The following is a 21,038-nucleotide window of genomic DNA, read 5'->3' on the forward strand; positions in this document are numbered from 1 at the left end:
CATATATATTGACTTTTTTGAATACAGATTTACAATTACAAATTAGATATAATGTATAAAATATTTTTAACATACGTTTACTTTATTATTATTATTTTTTGCGGAGCAGTATTGAAAACGAAAGTAGAAATGGCAGCCTCTGTGAAAACAATACTCAGGGGCCTTCGCCGTTGTACCGTATTAGAAGGCGTCTCCAGACAGACAGACCTTAATTTTGCAAGATCTGCTCACTTTACATATGTGCCTGACACACCATCAGCAGTTTATGGTATGTGGATAGATATTACTGCTGAAAATAAAACTCGGAAGTTGAAAGTCAAGCCAAAGTCGACTGTGTCTGCTGTGTCTGTTTGAGTTTCTGCAATATTTCTTTGCATGGGCACTTGCTGCAGGTGCTTAGATACATACTTCTGCGTATCATATGTTTATGTATGAGAGCGGCGATGCTACTTTTCAACTAGAATTGAATAATCTTTTACATTCTCTTAGAATTTGCTACATTATCGGCTTGCATACTGATCCTTTCTGCATGGTCTAAGACTTAGAATTGCAGATGTTGCTTTTAACAGAAAAATTAAAACAAGCAAGGCATTTGTTTCCAGAATTGCTTCTGAATGCATATAATACACCAGAGAAGACACATCTGATATCTTTTTTAAATGCCATAAACTTTTATACAGCTTATATCAACATACCTCCCAAATATATTTGAATGCAAATAGGGCAAGAGATGCGATTTCATAATTTAATGCAGCTGTGATATAACTAAAAGTTCAGTAAATGGAAATCCTTAGTGGTGCCTTAGATTCCTGAGGCCTGTCATGACTTGGAGAGACTTGTGCAACTGGAGAGGAGAAAAAGGCAAAAGACCAGACCAGGATTTGAACCCTGGTCCCCTGAATTCACTAGTCAGGTGCTCTACCATCTGTACTATCTGGCCTCTGGCCATCTGCCCTGCCTGACAGCCACATTTCTCCCTCTTCTGAGATCTATTTTTTAAGACACCAACCTACACTCTTCCCTGGCAGGTCTTTCCCCTGTCACTTCCAAATCATATGGCATATGGCACCAAATGTAACCGGAGAGGAGAAAAATGTTAACCAGACCAGGATTCTAACCTGTGCCCCCTGAATCACTAGACAGGTCCTCTATCAATTGAGCTATCTGGCCACCGGCAATCGAACCTGGCTGACCGCCACATGCACTTGTTCACCTACTGTAATTAAATATAATGAGCAGATCTTCATGCATGCAAATAGGGAGCAGTTTTAATCAAATGTCAGTTAGTCAAGGATTAAATTAATTCACTTATTTGTCCATATATAATCTTGAGTAAGAAAAGCCTTCTTGGTCTCTTTTATGATGCATGTTCTTGAAGAGATAAAATAGAAAGCTGACCATAATAAAAAAAATCCTATGTTCTCATCCCCGCCTGCCCCGATTTTTTAACCCGCCTTGATTTTTTTAAATTTCTGTTTTTCTTTGTCTTGATTCTGATTGGAATCAGTATTTAACTACCATTCAACTTTTGTTTTAAATCCGGTGAATGTCAGTGTGATTTTGACAGCTGTGAAGATGGTAATTGCTGTAATAGTATTAATTTAAAACAAGGATCATTGGTTGTGAAAGATTGGTGATGATGAGTAGTAAGATGTATGCATATTTAAATGGACCTCTACTATGACTTTTATTGGGGCATTATTGATAGATAAATCTGCACCGATCGATCAGGACAACAAAAAATCTGCACAGTGGAAAAAATATGAAATAAAATCTGCCCGCTCGTCTCGATTTTTCAAAAAATTTGGATGAGAAGCTAGGATTTTTTTATTATGGCCTAATGATGATTATTATATAGTTCAGATTTAAAATTCTAATAATTTCAATATTTCATTAATTTGTTTATCAGGGGACACAACTCGTATGAACCTAGTGCAGGCAATCAATAACACATTAGACTTGACACTAGCAACAGATCCTACAGCAGGTAAGAACATTCATACCTGTACAGCATTAAAATTAAGTTCCATAATAATTTTCAAATAAAAACAAGATCAACTGATGTATTTCATTGAAACATATGTTGATAAAGCTGTGAAATATACCGTCATCTATAACAACCCATGATATTTTTTTGTAGTTTTATTTGGGGAGGATGTGGCCTTCGGAGGGGTATTTAGGTGCAGTAATGAACTGAAAGATAAACATGGTAAGTTGATAAAATGCATCACCTGATGAAATTTACTCTGTTATATGAATGTGTCATCTTGTAAAGTATACTAAAGTATACCTGAAGACATGTATACCTGAGCTCTATACTACTAATTGCAACACCATAATTTTATTCTGTTGGCCAGCTGAATAGGTTAATGCCATCATGGTCTATTCCTGATAGGTGGAGATCGAGTTTTTAACAGTCCACTAAGTGAGCAGGGGATAGTGGCCTTTGGGATAGGTCTGGCTGTGGCAGGTTCTACGGCCATTGCAGAAATACAGTTTGCAGATTACATCTTCCCAGCATTTGATCAAGTGAGTTCTGCACATGTAGGCATGCAGCTTAAGGTTAAGATTTATGGTTCAATGATATTTCAATCTTCCATTTCACCTATTTGAAAAAAAAGCTTTAAAAAATTAAATTGAATTTTCTCTCAAAATTTTGTTTTTATCTGAAGTCTACAAAGAAGTTTGGTGGATAATGCCATTACAGATTTTCTATTTTATCTTTTTTTTTTTGTTAGGATTGGGGGTGGGAGTGGTTGATCATAGCAACATTTATTATATTGTTTTGAAAATTTTCATGATCTAGTGGTGAATACCTATTAAGATAAATTTCTGTAGATCCTCATTTATTTGAAATTATTGAACCAGTATTTTAACTTTTGTTTATAAATGCTTCTATTTTCCTGTAGATTACCAATGAGGCAGCAAAGTTCCGCTATAGGACGGGTGACTTGTTTGACTGTGGGAAACTGACGATCCGATCCCCCTGCAGTGCTGTAGGCCATGGCGCCCTCTATCACTCACAGAGTCCCGAGGCTTTCTTTGCTCATGTACCAGGGCTTAAGGTACAGTTATTCCATTTTCCCTCACTCAAAGACACTGGCATTTAATATATAATCAATGAAAGATTTAATTCTTTCTTGGGATCATAGGTTTATATACAAACATTCTTCAGTTTATTATAAGGAACTTGATTTCTAAAATAATTTAATGGGAAATATCATAATGAGATAAAACAAACTTTTTAAAAACTAAATAAGTTTTTAAAAGATTTTTTTTTTTCGATCTTCTTCTTGTTCTATTTGGATCATTGTTCAAAATGTTATGATTTATCAGAGTAAGAAAAAGAAAAAAATGATTTACATGTATAGTTCTCATCTTTGATGTGATTTGGTCTATGATTTTTTATGTATCGATTGAAGTTGAAAATATATGGTTGATATAACTTCAAAAATAACTTTCTTAAAAAAATTTTCATGCAAGTTGAACATCAAAAATATCATGACTTATATTACACAAGCATCTAGATAAACAAAGATTTCATGAATAGACCTCAAAATGACCACTGCAAGTGACACCTTTGAGAAATAGTGAAATCTTGTTGAATATGACCACAAATGTGTCACATGAAACAATTCTATCAATATCCAATATTTCTGTAAGTGATGCTCAGCTCTGCCCATGCTCACACTTTGTTTATAAGCATTTTTTCTCACATTCTCAGAATCATTATAAGGAGGTATTTTTCTCTTGTAACAAACCATATCCCTTTATAGAGTTATCCTTCTTTGCTTACTTGAATTAGGTCTATATGAAACAATTTAGTGGACTTACTTAAACGTACAAAGGATATAAAATCGTACAAATGACTTTTTTTGCTACTTACAAATGTACTTAAAATGGCATTTAGTATTTTATGAGATTGACTTGTCCAGATATACCCCACTATGTGTTTTGTTTAATAATATATGTGAATAAATTCTGGAGGAAAACAATTTTAAACATTGGTAAATAGCAAAGATGATGTATGTAGTTTTGACATTGGTTCAAAATCAGGTAACTAATTAGACAGTTTCTTGTTGATATTCCTTCCATACCATTCTGACCTCATTATTGTCAGGAAATACCCAGATATACCCTACACGTTTAAGTTTTGAATTTAAAACAAAAAAATATTGTAATTCATGTCACATCTAAAACTGCTTTATTTTCAATCTTTAAATGGATGAAGGGGATAAAACTTTAAAATATTTATGCACTGATGCATAATGCATATCGAAAAAGTTAATTCGTTTTACATCATGCATTTCCATTTATTCAGTTTCTTTAATTGCCTCTGTACCAGGATTCTGTGTGATACGGGAGTGATAAATTTAGTACTTATGTAGTCCATTAATGAAAACTTGATGAATGCTTCCTGTAATTCATCACAGAAATACAGTTGTAGTATTTGTGTAGGTAGACATGATAGATGGTCAATTTTCACTAAAAACATGGATGAACCAAATGCTTTGAAAGAAAATCAAAGTTCATGAACTTAAAACGAACATAACCATATATATATGCTGATCATTTCAAAAATAACAAGCTAATTCAGAGAATTTGTGTCCCCCACTTAGGGAAAAAAGAAGAGCATGCACAGTTTGGGGGGGGGGGGGGATTTGTAGAATTATTAAATGTATACAATGTATATTGAAGCAAACAGAAAATGCCAATATGGATATAAAGATTTGATTGCTTATTCTGTAATATGTGTATAGAAGATTCTTTTTTATAGAATGTTTTTCACACTGTAATAATGATTTTATGAGTCTGTACATGCCAGACAACATAACTTTTTAATTTCACATGTTGAATTCTATCATGTAGTAAATCAAAAAAAAAAAAAAAAAAAAAAAAAAAATTCAAAAAAAAGGATCATCTGGGATTTGAACCCCAGACCTCTCACTTGCTAATCAAGAATCATACCCCTAGACCACGGAGGCACTTGATCATAGAGCAAATTAAATGCAAATATTAGGTCACATATAATGTTTATATTCACGTTCGATGTCAAAATTTTACACAATACATGGTGTCTAATTTAGCCTTTACTAAACAGTTCTAATAGATGTAATTAGAATATAAAGTCTTCCAACAACCTGTATTATACGTAATAACTCTCCACATGCCCCTGTGCTAAAAATGATCCAAGCTACTTTAAATACAATAAATAAATAAAAAAAAATGGGGTGGGACACTTTGAGAGGGACGAGAGACTGGCTTTAGGGGAGTTATGGTATAAAATTTCATTGCAAAAGCTCAAATGCTTCTTGAGATATTGCCCAGAAATGAAAGTGTTACACACAGACGGAATGTATGAATTTACGACGTTGAACTTTGACCTTTTGACCTCAAAATCAATAGGGGTCTTCCTTCGGCTACAGGGAGTTGTAATGTAAAATTTCATTGCAAAAGCTCAAAGGATTCACGAGATATCGTGTGGAAATGAAAGTGTTAAAACAGACAGAATTTATTACCTTGACCTTTTGACCTCAAAATCAATAGGGTTCTTCTTTAGGCCATAGGAAGTTGCTTTGCAAAATTTCATTGCGAAAGCTCAAAGAGTTCACAAGATATCGTGCGGAAACGAAAGTGTTACAGACAGAAATACAGATGGACGGACATGCCCAAATTAAAATCCCCCACTTTCAGTGAAAGCGGGAGACAAAAAATATGTTTTTTCAATAACGGCAAGGAATAGAATATATTTATATTCTTCAAATGTGGGAATTTTTAATGGGGGTGGGGGGAGGGGGTTGAATACATAATGTTGAATCTCAATATTCTATAGATTCTAAATAATACAGACCTGAAAACTACATGTAAAGTAGTACTAAAAGTAAGTTTGCATATAGTTACAGAAAAGGAGATGTTTTTTAATTATAATTTTATATATACATTAATTATTAATTTTGCTTATATACATGTTATAAAACCAATCTGCTTTGAGTTACGAAATTTTATTGTCTGCAGATGTGATTAAAAGCACAGGTTTAAAAATCTTTCAAATATACTAATTGAAATTCCTTTTACATTAGCAAAATAAATATTCATTTGTTTAAGGACATGAAAATTTTTCCAGTAATTTCACAAACTGAAAAAATGAAATGAATACTTACTCAAAGGAAGAAAATAGTACATGTATTATGAGAGTGATTTCATGAAACTATTTATACATCTATTCTTACAATGACTTATATATATCAGGTTTTATGTACCAGCTAGTTCCTGTTTAATGTTCAGGATGTTTCTTTTTTTCCATTTATAAAAAAACTTGGCTCAGTATATAGTGCCTGACAGGTTCCCTTCAGAGCTTTTGGAGTGTAAACAAGCCACTTTTAGACACTTTGAAGTCTATAAATACTTTTTTAGGTATCTTGCAGACACACATCCAGGAAACATGGATGCAAATATGAACCATCATTGTAACTGATGGAGGAAATTAGATGAAAAAAATAATCAATAAAATTGTCTCATAATTTTTTTTTTTATTTTAATTTTGAAAAGATAGTCTACCGGTATACAAATGTGCAACCAAAATAAATGTATTCCACGTTCTACATGCTAGAAAAAGAGCTCACAAAGATGAAACAGATCGAAGTTCTTCTTTTGATGGAAAATACTATTACGTCAAGAGGGTGTCAAAAGAAGATTCTTGCTCCATTTTTCTTTAATTGAATTGAAATTCTTTCCTTCAGGTTGTGATGCCTCGAGGCCCCTACCAGGCCAAAGGCCTCCTTCTAAGCTGTATCAGAGACCCTAACCCCTGTATCTTCTTTGAACCAAAGATCCTGTATCGAGGTGCGATTGAGGAGGTGCCTACAAAGGACTACACATTGCCCCTGTCTCAAGCTGAAGTTGTATTAGAAGGTTAGCAGTAATTTGTTTTAGGAAAACTTTGTTCAGTCATAGATCATTCTTTATTTGTGTATATAGATAATCATAAGGCCCACCACTACCAATACAATTTTATGTACAGGTAGGTATAATTTGCATCTATATGAAAGCAGAAGTGTAGACCAATTCGCATCTTGGTTAAAGTCTAGATGAATTAAGCTATCTTTAAAAAAATGTTTGCTTTCCTTCTCCTGACACCGGATAATGAAAATGGAAAGGTAGGTAAGGGGAAATTTTTTTTTTTCATTCTAAAACACTTGCGAATATGAAGTTAAGATAGTTATTAATGGGAGGAGAAATCTTCGAAATGAATAAAAAAAAAAATTGTTTCCTAAAGGTAAAAAAAAAGTTTTGAGTTGGTTGTTTTTTTTAGTAATTCGGTTGGGAGAGGGCAGACAAACAATTTATCAAAGATGAGGATATCAAAAATATACACCTGTACACAATTGTATAAAAATAACCATAGGTGAACAATCTTCAGAAAGGTAACCATATACATGTACCTATGTATCAGTACAAGTATACATTTTTGTAAAGGTACTATAGGCTAATACATATAAACTTCTAAAAGGATTATAGGGTTATAGATGATTAAAATTAATCTTATAGTAATGGAAATGCTTTTAAGCATTGAACTGTAAAGAGAACGGATACTGAGTAAATTGCCATTGCCTTTACTCATTCCTTCATCAAAGAAATGTTACATATTAGCTGTTATGTTTATTGTTATATGGAAGTTAATAAAGTATGCACAGCAACGAGGGTGCTTCTTTCAAAGTCAGAGTGGAGGATTTTCAACAATGGGATGCCAAGATAATGTTTGGAAACACTTGTATTCTTTTGGAATGAAATAATTCAAAATGAAAGCTGTGATAAAGTACCACATGCATTAGAACATACAGAATTCATAAAGACTTTATTATATTGCATATGTAAATGATGCAGCCAGGCAGGTGCCCTTCTCTTTAACAATTCTGCACAATCATGTAGTTGATCATTGCTGCATCTGCTTTGGTTTGAATGTTCTTTCATGTTTTATTAAGTCACTTTAGAAATACAGGTGACCTATTCTTTAAGGGATTAATTCAGTGGGAGGTCAACATTATCGCTACATTGTGAAAAATTTCAACTCATTACATCTACATTTTCTCAAATTTTCGGGCGATCATTACTGCTACATTTTATCAAAGGGACTAATGCTGACAACAATTCATTACCGCTTCATACCGAATCGGCCAGCAATGGCACGGGATACGAGTTCCATTCAATATAATACACTCACTATGTAGTGAAGTACAATTTGGGTCTGAATTCTAATGAAAATGAGTATATATAAGTCTGTAGTCGATTTAGCATCACATGAATGTCATGGCTATTATTGAGAAGTTTGTAACAAATCGCGGTATAAGTATTAAGACTTTTAAACACTCAAAAGTGTGGAGATGCAGGGAAACAGGTCTTATGCATGCATATTAATGTTGTACTGTACATGCACAAGACGCTGCCTAATGAAAGAGGCAATGTAGCGGTAATGTATACTTTTAAATGTAGCGGTAATGTATCCTTTTTTGTAGCGGTAATGTGCATGTAGCGGTAATGAAAATTTTGAAAATGTAGCGGTAATGATACGCACCCAATTCAGTGTCATATAGGTGTGAATCATTCAAAATTGTTTAGAAAGGTGTAAATGAACTTTGGTATTTCAAACATATTAGATAGCTTGAATACCATGCATATATGCCAAAGTGAGTTAGAAGCTCCAACAACTTTTTCTTTAATACGTACTTTAACCTCAATATTCTCAAATCCATTGTGTATCTCAAAGTTTTGTCTCAGTCCCATTGAGTCCAAGATAACCAGGTTTGACTTTATTGGCAGTAAAAATTATTAAAAAGAGTACCTGAGAAGTTAAAAAGATATGGGGATGCCAATGTCAGTAACTTTCTAACAGTGTGTCAATAGACAAAACCTAAAATTGTGTTTATCTTATTATACTATTTTTAAAAAAAATTATAGCAGTTGTGACATAATATTTTTGGATCAACCCTGGTATATACCCAATTCATCAAATTACAAACATGCATTTAAAGAACTTGATTTTCATAATTGATTCCAGAAAAATATTTAACTTAAAATAGCAGTTTTGGAATTTTATGACAATATATAACACGATTTTCCTTTCAAAAGCGTGATGACAATTGTGCCCACAGAAAAAGTCAACTCCCTGTCTATTATGAATAATACATTCTTCTTCCTTGTGAATTTTTCATGGTTCCAGCCACTGCTGTGATGGTGAAATTGTTGAAAAAGAACCAAAGTCTCACTTTACACATCAATACTGTACAATGCCACATCTAATATTTAACATATCTAATGTATAATGTAGCAGAGAGCAACATTTTGGTGAATTTTCAAAGTATTAAATTTATATATTTACTAAAAATGCATTGCTTAGTTGTTCTGATTAAAGTTTAAATACTATAGGTAATAAATTAATCCAAAATTTTATGTAAGGGAAATTATAATTTGAAAAAAATGAAACCCAAACTATTTTCCTTACTTTCTTCTTCTCAGTCAAAGAATTCAACTTAATTACCAGCAAATTTTACATGCATCCTTTTACAAGGAACCTTTGACAAAATTTATATAGATTTATTTTTTTTTATAAGCAAAATTCATGTTAGTTCTATTAGTTTCTATGGAATGCCATAGCTGACTTATGTCAGGTTATTTCATGAGAAGATAGTGCTTTTTTATGTTATGCTGTGGTTATTTCATGTGAAGATGGTGCTTTATTATGTTATGCTGTGGTTATTTCATGTGAAGATGGTGCTTTATTATTTTTGCTGTGGTTATTTCATGTGAAGGTGATGCTTTATTATGTTGTGCTGTGGTTATTTCATTAGAAAATGGTGCTTTATTATTTTTGCTGTGGTTATTTCATGTGAAGGTGATGCTTTATTATGTTATGCTGTGGTTATTTCATGTGAAGATGGTGCTTTATTATGTTATGCTGTGGTTATTTTATGTGAAGATGGTGCTTTATTATGTTATGCTGTGGTTATTTCATGTGAAGATGGTGCTTTTTACGAGTTGATGGTTAATCAACTCATGTTATGTGACTAGTAAGGGATTCCCCAATGTATCGAAACTAATCACATTTTCATTTGAGTATTTTGCCTACGGGTTCTAGTATAATATTGGTTTATTTACAGTTTTCATAATCTACAGAAGAAGAATATGTTTCCTGGTATGCTTTGAAGTGTTTATAAACCTTAATATTTATTATTAATTTTTATTGGAATTTGTGTCCATCCGCAAAAGAAAATAGTGTTAGGGACATGCGGTCAACAAAAGTGACATGTCTTGCAAAACAACAATCTAGATCTGTTTCACAGCAAGCTTTAAATACAGCAATGGTCACTTAACACGACTGTGGTTCTTATCTCATTAATTGTCAGCACTACACTGGAAAGTACTTTTCTTTAATATGTCCAGCTGTGTTTTGTTATCAGATGCTGGCCATGTTATAAAGTAAAATTAAAAGTACTGAAGGCAATAAATAAAAACAAAAACAAAAAATTAAGTGGGGTGTTATTGATAAATTAAATGTGAAATGCATCAATTTAAAAATGTGAAGAGATCAAGAAATCAAATTAATTCAAGAGTAGATAGATCATGTAAATAGTCAGTATCATGCCATTGTGATAAATTTAAAATCTTCAGTCGAAAAACCGAAAGAATTGGAAATTTTTTAAACGTGCATACTTGTATCAATGAAAGTCAAGTGGTTGAATTTCAAGAAAGGCTAAACCAAGAGAAATGATATATAAAATGTGCATATCAATTAAAGTCAAGTAGTTATATTTCAAGAGTGACTAAACCAAACAAAATGACATATAAAATGACCATTTCAATTAAATGTCAAGAAGTTCAATTTCAAGAGTAGTGTAATCAAGAGAATTAAAATATTTTTTGTGCATATCGACGATCATAAAAGACAGGGGGTTGAATTTCAAGAATGGCTAAATCAAGAGAATTGAAATATCATATGTGCATGTAAATTTTGAAAGACAAGGAGTTGAATTTCAATAGTAACTAAATCAAGAAAATTGAATTATGTAATATACATAAAATGAAAGTAAAAGATATGAATTTTAGGAATGGCTTAATCACGAGAATTGGAACATATTGATGTGCATTGAAAATGTCAAATTGTATGTCAATTTAAGAAAGCAGTGAAAATATTCAATGAGCATGTTAATGAAATAATTCAATTTGCTCTATTTGTAAATAATAATTCCCTACTTGTAATACTATTGTAGGTTTGGCCTATTAGTTTGAGATATGTGTGTTTAAAACTTTTTCTTGTTTTTTGTCTACTTAGTTGTTTTAATTCTGTAAAATGATTTTACAACAGTTGTGCCATTTTCCCTATTTGAATTTCTAGTCACTTGATATATGATTTTTCTGTCAAATGATATCAAGTGTCCAAAAACTGTTCTCGGTAGTTTTAATGATGATATTCTGTGCTCTGTAACCATGGTATCCTTTAATATTTTGTAAAAATACAAATTACTTTAAATGCAAGCTACATTGTCATTTTACGAAAAATCCCAAAACTAACTTACATGTAGTATTATTTTTTTTCTATGTTTAAAAGTTCGATTTGTGATAAATTATTATACATTCCAGTATATATTAAAAAAATAAATATACATGGTAAAAATACATGATGGAAAAGGTGTAAATAAAATATAATTTTATTTCTGAAAGAAAACAAAAAGTAAAGATTTTAAAGTGATAGTTTTTATCAATTAATGCATATAATATCACATAATCCATATATGGACTACAGACCTCAACTCATTTAAACATTATATAATCAATACCATCAACTCGTAGTAGTACTTTCAGCACTTTGAATTATGTTATGCTGTGGTTATTTTGTGTTAAGATGGTGCTTTATTATGTTATGCTGTGGTTATTTCATGTGAAGGTGGTGCTTTATTATGTTATGCTGTGGTTATTTCATGTGAAGATGGTGCTTTCTTATGTTATGCTGTGGTTATTTCATGTGAAGGTTTTTTTTTTTTATGTGAAGGTGTTTTTCATGTGAAAGTGGTTTTTTATGTGATGGTGGTTTTTTCAGTTAAAGGTGGTTTTTAAGAGAATGTGGTTTTTCATGTGATGATGGTTTTTTATGTGAAGATGGTTTTTCATGTGATGGTGGTTTTTCATGTGATGGTGGTATTTTATGTGATAGTGGTTTTTCATGTGAAGGTGGTTTTTTTATATATTTAATGTGAAGTTGTCACTCGGAACTCCTCATATTTTTTGAAGACTGAGTTGAACACTGAGTTTAACAGCTATTATCTCGAAATTTTGAAAGTAAAACAAATAGTCGATGTAATTAAAATCATTTTCATACACCATTGCTAGTTCCTCTTTTTTCCATAGGCACTTGGTTTCAAAATGGTGTATTTTGTGTATTATGATTTTATTTGTAGGTGTGTCTGAATACACTCAAAAAATAAAAAAAAAATCACTGAAATTAGCACGTTTAAAAATGTCATATTACTCTATATAGTAAGAGTGTAGGTACGACAGTGGCCATCTTCGGAAAATCTAGGGAGTTCAGAAACCGCGCCAAACTTGTTCTCGTTATTCTGGGACGCCTCTACATTTTACTTACTTAGAAATCCTCACTTCCATTGCTTTCACTTTCAGTGTTAGGTATCAGGACATTTTTGTTTACTGCATATTTTTTTACGGCAAGTTCAAATTGACAGACGATTGAAAGGTGTTATTCAGTCATTTTTAAATGTAGATTTCACCTGAAACCCTGCCCGAAACTGGTAGGAAAAGTGTAGATATTGATTAAAATCAAGTGTGAACCGAGCTGGGCACCATGTAAAATCGAAGATTGCAACTTTCGTACCTTAATTCACTCTTTTTTATATAAAGTAATATGACATTTTTAAAACTTGCTTATTTCAGTGATTTTTTTATTCTTATGTTATCAAGTTTATTCAGACAAAGCTAGAAAAAAACATAATACACAAAATACACCATCCTGAAACCAAGCGCCTATGGAAAAAAGAGGAACTACATGTAGCAATGGCGTATTAAAATGATTTTAATGATATTGACTATTTGTTTCACTTTCAAAATTTCAAGATGATAGCGGTTAAACTCAGTCTTCAAAAATATTAGGAGTTCCGAGTGACCACCATCACATTAAATATAAAAAACCACCTTCACATAAAACAAGAGGCCCAGGGGCCACATCGCTCACCTGAGCACTGTTGCGAGGAAAAAAGGAAAAATCAGTTTAGTATTGAAAAGCTTAAATGCATAAGTGGTCCCAACCTACCCCTAAAAGGGAGTGGGGGGTATGATTTGAACAAAATTAATTCTACACTAACTAAGGATGCTTACATAATTTTTTGACTGTGACTTCTTTCTCTACAAGTTTAAACTTTCATTGTGACCCCACCCTACCCCTGGAGGTCATGATTTGAACAAACTTGAATCTACACTATCTAAGGATGCTTCCATATAAATATGACAAATTGTGGCTTTGCTGTTCTTGAGAAGATTTTTGAAGATTTTTCCTATATACTCCTATGTTAAACTTTAATCGTCCATTGTGGCCCCACCCTAGCCCTGGAGGTCATGATTTGAACAAACTTGAATCTACACCACCTTAGGATGCTTCCAAATAAATATGACAAATTTTGGCTTTGCTGTTCTTGAGAAGAAGATTTTTGAAGATTTTTCCTATATATTCCTATGTAAAACTTTCATCGTCCATTGTGGCCCCACCCTGCCCCTGGGGGTCATGATTTGAACAAACTTGAATCTACACTACCTGAAAATAATTCCACATGAGTTTCATCTTTCCTTGCCCATTGGTTCTTGAGAAGAAGATTTTTCAATAATGCCATTAATTTTTTGCTTTTTCGTAATTTAATCTCCCCTTGGAGGAGGGCATGGCCCTTCATTTGAACAAACTTGAATCCCTTTCACCCAAGGATACTTTGTGCCAAGTTTGATTGAAATTGGCCCAGTAGTTCTGGAGAAAAAGATGAAAATGTGAAAAGTTTACAACAACAACAACGGCGACAATGACAGACAAATTTTGATCAGAAAAGCTCACTTGAGCCTTCGGCTCAAGTGAGCTAAAAACACCATCACTTGAAAAACCACCTTCACATGAAAAACCACCATCACATGAAAAACCACCATCACATAAAATCAAAGTACTGAAAGTACTACTACGAGTTGATGGTATTGATTATATAATGTTTAAATGAGTTGAGGTCTCTAGTCCATATATGGATTATGTGATATTATGTGCAATGATGAAAACTATCACTTTAAAATCTTTTCTTTTTGTTTTCTTTGAGAAATAAAATTACATTATTTTATTTACACCTTTTGCATCATGTATTTTTAACATGTATATTTATTTTTTTAATTATCTACTGGAATGTTTAATAATTTATTACAAATCAAACCTTTAAACATAGAAAACAAATAATATTAGTTAGCTTTGGGAATTTTCGTAAAATGACAATGTAGCTTGCATTTAAAGTAATTTGTATTTTAAATATTAAAGGATACCATCATTGAAATGGTCACAGAGTACAGTTTTTGGGCACTCGATATCATTTGACAGAAATATTATAATTATATCAAGTGACTAGAAATTTCAAATAGGAAAAAATGGCACAACTGTTTAAAATCATATTACAGAATTAAACCAACTCCTAAATAGAACAAGATGTGTTTGTGAAACACTGATGCCCCCGTATGGCAGCTTATGGCAAAGGTAAAAGTTTCTCAAATACAAGTCGAACTCCAGGTCAAGAAATCAAAAATGTTGGTACCCAAAGAAAGGTCTTGTCTCGAGAAATATACCTGTAAACCGTTGACAAATTATGGCAAAGGTTAAAGTTTTTTCAAAGTAAGTAAAAGGTCAAGGTCAAATGGTGCCCAAGGGAAGGTCTTGTCACAAGTGATACACATGATAGTAAAAAAGTGAAAGCCATAGAACAAAACGTTCAAATGTTATGGCCAAGGTTTGAATATTTTAAAAGTAGGTCAAGGTCAATGCCAAAATTGTTGGTATCCTAAGGAAGATCTTGTCCCAAGGAATATACATGTGAAGTATGAAAGCCCTAACACCAACTGTTCAAAAGTTATGGTCAAAGTTAACGTTTTTCAAAGGTAGGTCAAACTCCAAGTTCAAGGTCAAAGGGTCAAAGTTGTTGGTATCTAAAGAAAGGTTTTCCCACAGGAAATGCATATGTGAAGTATGAAAGACCTAGCTCAAATTGTTCAAAAGTTGTGGCCAAGGTTAAAGTTTTATCAACAGTAGGTCAAACTCCAAGATTAAGGTCAAAGGGTCAAAGATGTTGGTACTCAAAGAAATGTCTTGTCACAAGAAATACACAAGTGAAGTTTGAATGCCTAAGCACCAACTGTTCAAAAGTTATGGCCAAGGTAAAAGTCTTATAAAATTTTGCAAAAGTGGGTCAAACTCCAAGGTCAAGGTCAAAAGGTCAAATATGATGGTACCCAAAGAAAGGTCTTGTCACAAGGAATACACATGTGAAATATGAAAGCCATAGCTCCAACCAATCAAAAGTTATGGGCAAGGTTAAAGTTTTTGCGGACAATCAGACAGATTGACAGACAGACAGACAGGCAGACGGACGGACAGGGCAAAAACTATATACCCCCGAATCTTCGATTACGGGGGCATAAAAAACAAGAAAAAGCTTTAAACACACATACCTCAAACTAATAGGCCAAACCTACAATAGTATTATAAGTAGGGAATTATTATTTACAAATAGCGCAAATTGAATTATTTCATTAACATGTACATTGAATATTTTCACTGCTTTCTTAAATTGACAAACAATTTGACATTTTCAATATGTTCCAATTCTCATGTTTTAAGCCAGTCTTAAAATTAATATCATTTACTTTTGTTTATATGTATATTACATAATTCAATTTTCTTGATTTAGTTACAGTATTGAAAATCAATTCCTTGTCTTTCAAAATTTACATGCACATATGATATTTCAATTTTTCTTGATTTAGCCACTCTTGAAATTCAATCCCCTGTCTTTTATGATCATTGATATGCACAATGAATATTTTAATTCTCTTGATTACGCTACTTTTGAAATTTAACTTCTTGACTTTTAACTGAAATGAGCATTGTATATATCATTTCGTTTGGTTTAGTCACTCTTGAAATATAACTACTTGACTTTAATTGATATGCACATTTTATATATCATTTCTCTTGGTTTAGCCTTTCTTGAAATTCAACTACTTAATTGACTTTCATTGATACATGTATGCAAGTTTAAAAAATTTCAATTCTTTCGGTTTTTCGACTGAAGACTTTAAATTCATCACAAGGGCATGATATTGACCATTTACATGATCTATCTCCTCTTGAATTAATTTGATTTCTTGACCTCTTCACATTTATAAATATGCATTTCACATTACTATTAATTCACTTTATAACATGTCCAGCAAAACACAGCTGGACATATTAAAGGAAACCACTTTCCAGTGTAGTGCCCACAATTAATGAGATAAGAATCACCGCGTGTTAAGTGGCCATTGCTGTATTTAAAGCTTGCTGTGAAACGGATCTAGATTGTGGAAGACAGGAATTCTTAACAGTGTTTTTAACAGGGAAAAAGAAATTGGAGCCCAAAGTTGTCCGCTCCTGAAAAAATCCAACCCTTGAAGCAATCGAAATCTTTTATTTCTTGCACAAGAAATAAGAACTTTAATTTCAAAATTGTTTTTTCAACTGGTACAGCTCTTTTCTTCCGTTTGAGATTAGTAGTTGATTTACCTCCACCTTCTTTACTGCAAACTTCTCGCTTTGTTTACAAACATAAGAAGTGTTTTCTGTGTTGAACGATTCATCACTAATGCGGGAAAACTTCTCTGTTCATTAGCATAACAGCGCAAGAATTAGTTTATTTATATACCACCAGCACGTCAATCTTTTAAAAATAACCTGGTTTGTACAATTTTTCAATTTTGTGAATTTTCTTTAAAAATCTGTTTTCAAAATACTTTTTTAAATTATTATATAAAACATTTGTTGATTTATAAATCAAAACTTTGTTTGCTCGACATGTCACTTTTGTTGACCGCATGTCCCTTACACTATTTTCTTTCGCGGATGGACACAAATTCCAAAAAAAATTAATAATAAATATTTATATTTATAAACACTTCAAAGCATATCAGGAAACATACATTGTTGTTCTGTAGATCATGAAAACTGTAAATAAACCAATATTATACAAGAACACGTACGCAAAATACTAAATCAAAAATGTGATTAGTTTCGATACATTGGGGAATCCCTTACAAGTAACATAACATGAGTTGATACAATCAACTCGTAAAAAACCACCTTCACATGAAAAAACAACATCACATAAAAAAAAACACCATCAAAAAACCACCATCACATAAAAAAACCACCTTCACAAAAAAAAAACCCACCATCACATAAAAAACCACCTTCACATGAGAAACCACCTTCACATAAAAAACCACCTTCACATGAAATAACCACAGCATAACATAAGAAAACACCATCTTCTCATGAAATAACCACAGCATAAAATAATAAAGCACCATCTTCTCATGAAATAACCACATAAGACAGCTATGGCGTTCCATAAGTTTCAGTGCAAAACTGAATGCTGCTAGAGCTCTCGAGTCTCAGAATTTTTTTTATTCTTAGTTAATCATTTTTTTTATCATTTATAGTCCTTTAATACCTTAGTTTCAATCATCAGCTCTTGATAAATCATGATATAAATATACAACAAACACCTAAAATATGTCAAAAGAAAAGTCTATCATTGCAGAAATGTATTGCATCACAGTACATGTAAAAGTAAGTACATGTGTTTGGCTCAAGATCGAATCTTGCCTTTTCACTTGAGCATAAAATGAGTGATCAATGAAAAAATATATATTTATTCAGAATTGACAACATATTTGTACAAAAAAAAATATCCTGGCATCCCTGAAATCAACCCAATGGCAAAGCATTGCGTATTTCTTTCATTACAACAAACAAAAATATCTTTTACAACATCAGTTTCAGTGCAGAACACAGATTGTGTGCATAAACTATGGATTACTTAATGGACCATGTACATACATGTATAAACAAACTGAGAGAGAGAGTATTAACAATTAGATCCTCTGATGTTTAGGAATGGTCATTCATGTATCTAAAATTCAACTTTTTAAATAAGTACTATGGACTCAAGAAAGCATGGATGCAATAAAGGTCCACTATAAACATGCAGAAAGGTCATTTTAAGAAAAAAAGTTTTGAAACTCCGCCTACACGTTGAAAGCTTTGGCAAACAAGGAAAAGGAAGTATTGGGAGAAACCCCAATAAGATGGAGGAGTATGTTTCACAAACTGTTGATTTTTTAAACAGGATTATAGACAGGTGTTGTCTATTTTACCTGACCTAGTACGATCAGTGTAGATCTTTATCTGTATAGAAAAGGATTGTCCTGTTCTGTATCTGTCAACAAACACCTCACTCAGGTAGTACAGCATGATTTCTGAGATTTGATTCAGATATTAGAAATTGGTCATAAAATCATCCTTGGAAGATGTAGTATTCAGACAGCTTTTAATGTCATGCTCTATAAACTGCATTAATTTGTGGATGAAAAATCATATTAAAATCACAAGAACCTCATATTAGGCCACATGAAACTAATTTTTAAATTCTTAGCTGTGGTAAATATTACATCCACCCCACCCCCTCCTCCCCCGCACACACACAAAGGATGAAATAGTTTATCACAAACATAAAATCAGATTTTAAAGTTATATTTCTGATGTCTTTTCCCTAATCAGAAATTTTGATTCCACGAGTAAGACCTTGATTAAGCTCCAGTACATGCCCACTGAGCCTTAGCAATACTATGATAAATATCTTTTAATGATATTCAACAACACACATTTTCTGTTGTTTTGTAGGCGACAATGTAACGTTAGTTGGATGGGGAACTCAGGTCCATGTCTTGTTGGAAGTTGCTAAAATTGCTCAGGAGAAACTCGGTGTATCGTGTGAGGTTATTGACCTTCGGACTATATTGCCCTGGGACTCGGACACCATCTGTAAGGTAGGTCAGGGTCAGGGGTCACAAAAACATGAGGTTATATCCTGGGACTCAGACACCATCTGTAAAGTAGGTTAGGATCGGGGGTCACAATCACATGAGGTTGTTGACCTTAGGACTATACTTCCCTGGGACTCGGACACCATGTGTAAGGTACAGGTCAAGGTCAGGGTCACAGATCTGGAATAAAAAAAACTCATTTGTTAAATATACTGTAAACATACTTATTTTAGCAGAAGCATATTTTAGTGCATTCTGTTCTGTTTCTTGCCTGCCAATTTATGTACTTGCTAATAAATGATTAAAAGTAATGCATGTAATTGTTGTTGTTTAAACTCTTAGTGCACTAATTGAGTATTGTGCTAATCAGCTAATCAGTTGAAGATGACAATTGTGCTAAATTCATTTTATATATATTTAAAGTACATGTTTAAGAGAATTACACTTATTGAACCTTAAATTTTTAATATGACTGCTTTAGAAATAAAAAATAGAAATACATGTCACTTTTATTTCATGAATAGTCCTTCATATGATACTACAACTTTGAATAATTAATTTAACTCTACTGGGTAAAGTTCTCTTAACTGAATTATTAAAGCATTTGAATAACTGAAATGTACCTTTTATAATTGGTAGATCATATGTATATGCAAATTTTGTTCCCAAAGATCTTGTTGCAATGGGTAGCTGAAGTATTGTGATTATTGGAATCTGGATTACCTAAGCTTGATGGATGTTTGTTTTTATGTTATACACAATTTTTACTTGCAGTCTGTGGTCAAAACAGGCAGATTACTAGTTGCTCATGAGGCTCCCGTTACTATGGGCTTCGCTGCTGAAATCGCAGCAACAGTACAGGTACTTCTTGTTTATAAATTATCATTATTTAAAATTGAGGGATCAAGGTGGATAAATAATAGGATTCATTAAAAAATGTCTGCAAAAACATTTTTGTCCCCCTCCTTTCACTAAAAGTTATATGAAAATAAGCAATGATGAGTCTGCAATGTAAATCAGTAAATAAATATGTCATTCAAGACATTGAATTTGTTTCTAAAAGTATTGGTAATGGTTTTATGTATGGGATCTAAAGAAGTCTTTAACTTTTAAATGACAAACCAAGATATTTATCACATATCCAATGAATTTTGTTACAGTCTGAGTGTTTCCTGAACTTAGAGGCACCTATTGAACGAGTATGTGGCTATGACACTCCATTTCCCCATGTGTATGAGGCTTTCTACATCCCAGATAAATGGAAATGTTTAGAAGGAATCAAGAAGCTAATTAACTACTGAACTATTGGTCTGGGAATTCTCAGTCACATCACAATCAAAAAAGTACAATGCAGCCATATTGTATAAAATACTTGCTGCTGCAAAAGGGAGACCGAAAACTGTGTGGAGTACGTAAAAGCGCCATTTTGTGCAAAAACAGTTTTGTACTTACAGCCTAACTGAACTTTAAGAAGGGTTTTGACATAAATTTTTTTTTCTGGTTATTAAATTTGCATAAAATCAAAAAAAAAAAAAAATACACTTACATAAATATGGTGTTATACGTAATAAATGTCAATTGAGGATTTACCTCAATTTCCCATATTGTGTGAATTTCAACAGGTCTGTATATTGAATTTCCATTCGCGCAATATGGATTACTGCTGCTAAGCTACACGTAATACTTAACCTTTTTGTATTTGTTATACGCATTTAGACAGAACAATTTTCTAAAACCTTCAATCAACAGCTAGACTCATGTAATGATGAACTAGAAATTCATAAAAATGTATTTATTTAGCTTTATGAATTGTTTAGTACTTGACTACTGCGTATTTGATTTTAACAGCTGAAGTGATCTGATTGTAATATTTGAAGACT

General features: G+C 32.5%; 1 protein-coding gene across 1 annotated transcript in view; it reads left to right on the plus strand.

Annotated features, from left to right (window-relative positions):
- Positions 1–111: 111 nt before the first annotated feature.
- Positions 112–21,038, plus strand: part of LOC133201801 (2-oxoisovalerate dehydrogenase subunit beta, mitochondrial-like) — a 21,176-nt gene continuing 249 nt past the window's right edge. The window contains exons 1-9 of the mRNA XM_061337608.1: positions 112–268; positions 1,910–1,987; positions 2,141–2,209; positions 2,396–2,529; positions 2,910–3,065; positions 6,741–6,912; positions 19,016–19,161; positions 19,933–20,019; positions 20,319–21,038. The exon at positions 20,319–21,038 is cut by the window's right edge and continues 249 nt beyond it. Of these exons, the coding sequence (XP_061193592.1) occupies positions 130–268; positions 1,910–1,987; positions 2,141–2,209; positions 2,396–2,529; positions 2,910–3,065; positions 6,741–6,912; positions 19,016–19,161; positions 19,933–20,019; positions 20,319–20,459 (1,122 nt within the window). The 5' untranslated portion in view covers positions 112–129 and the 3' untranslated portion in view covers positions 20,460–21,038. The remainder of the gene's footprint in view (positions 269–1,909; positions 1,988–2,140; positions 2,210–2,395; positions 2,530–2,909; positions 3,066–6,740; positions 6,913–19,015; positions 19,162–19,932; positions 20,020–20,318) is intronic.

Source organism: Saccostrea echinata, unplaced genomic scaffold (assembly GCF_033153115.1).
Source record: "Saccostrea echinata isolate AGI-Se365-2 ecotype Australia unplaced genomic scaffold, CSIRO_AGI_Sech_v1 ptg000045l, whole genome shotgun sequence".
NCBI classification, from domain to species: Eukaryota; Metazoa; Mollusca; class Bivalvia; order Ostreida; family Ostreidae; genus Saccostrea; species Saccostrea echinata.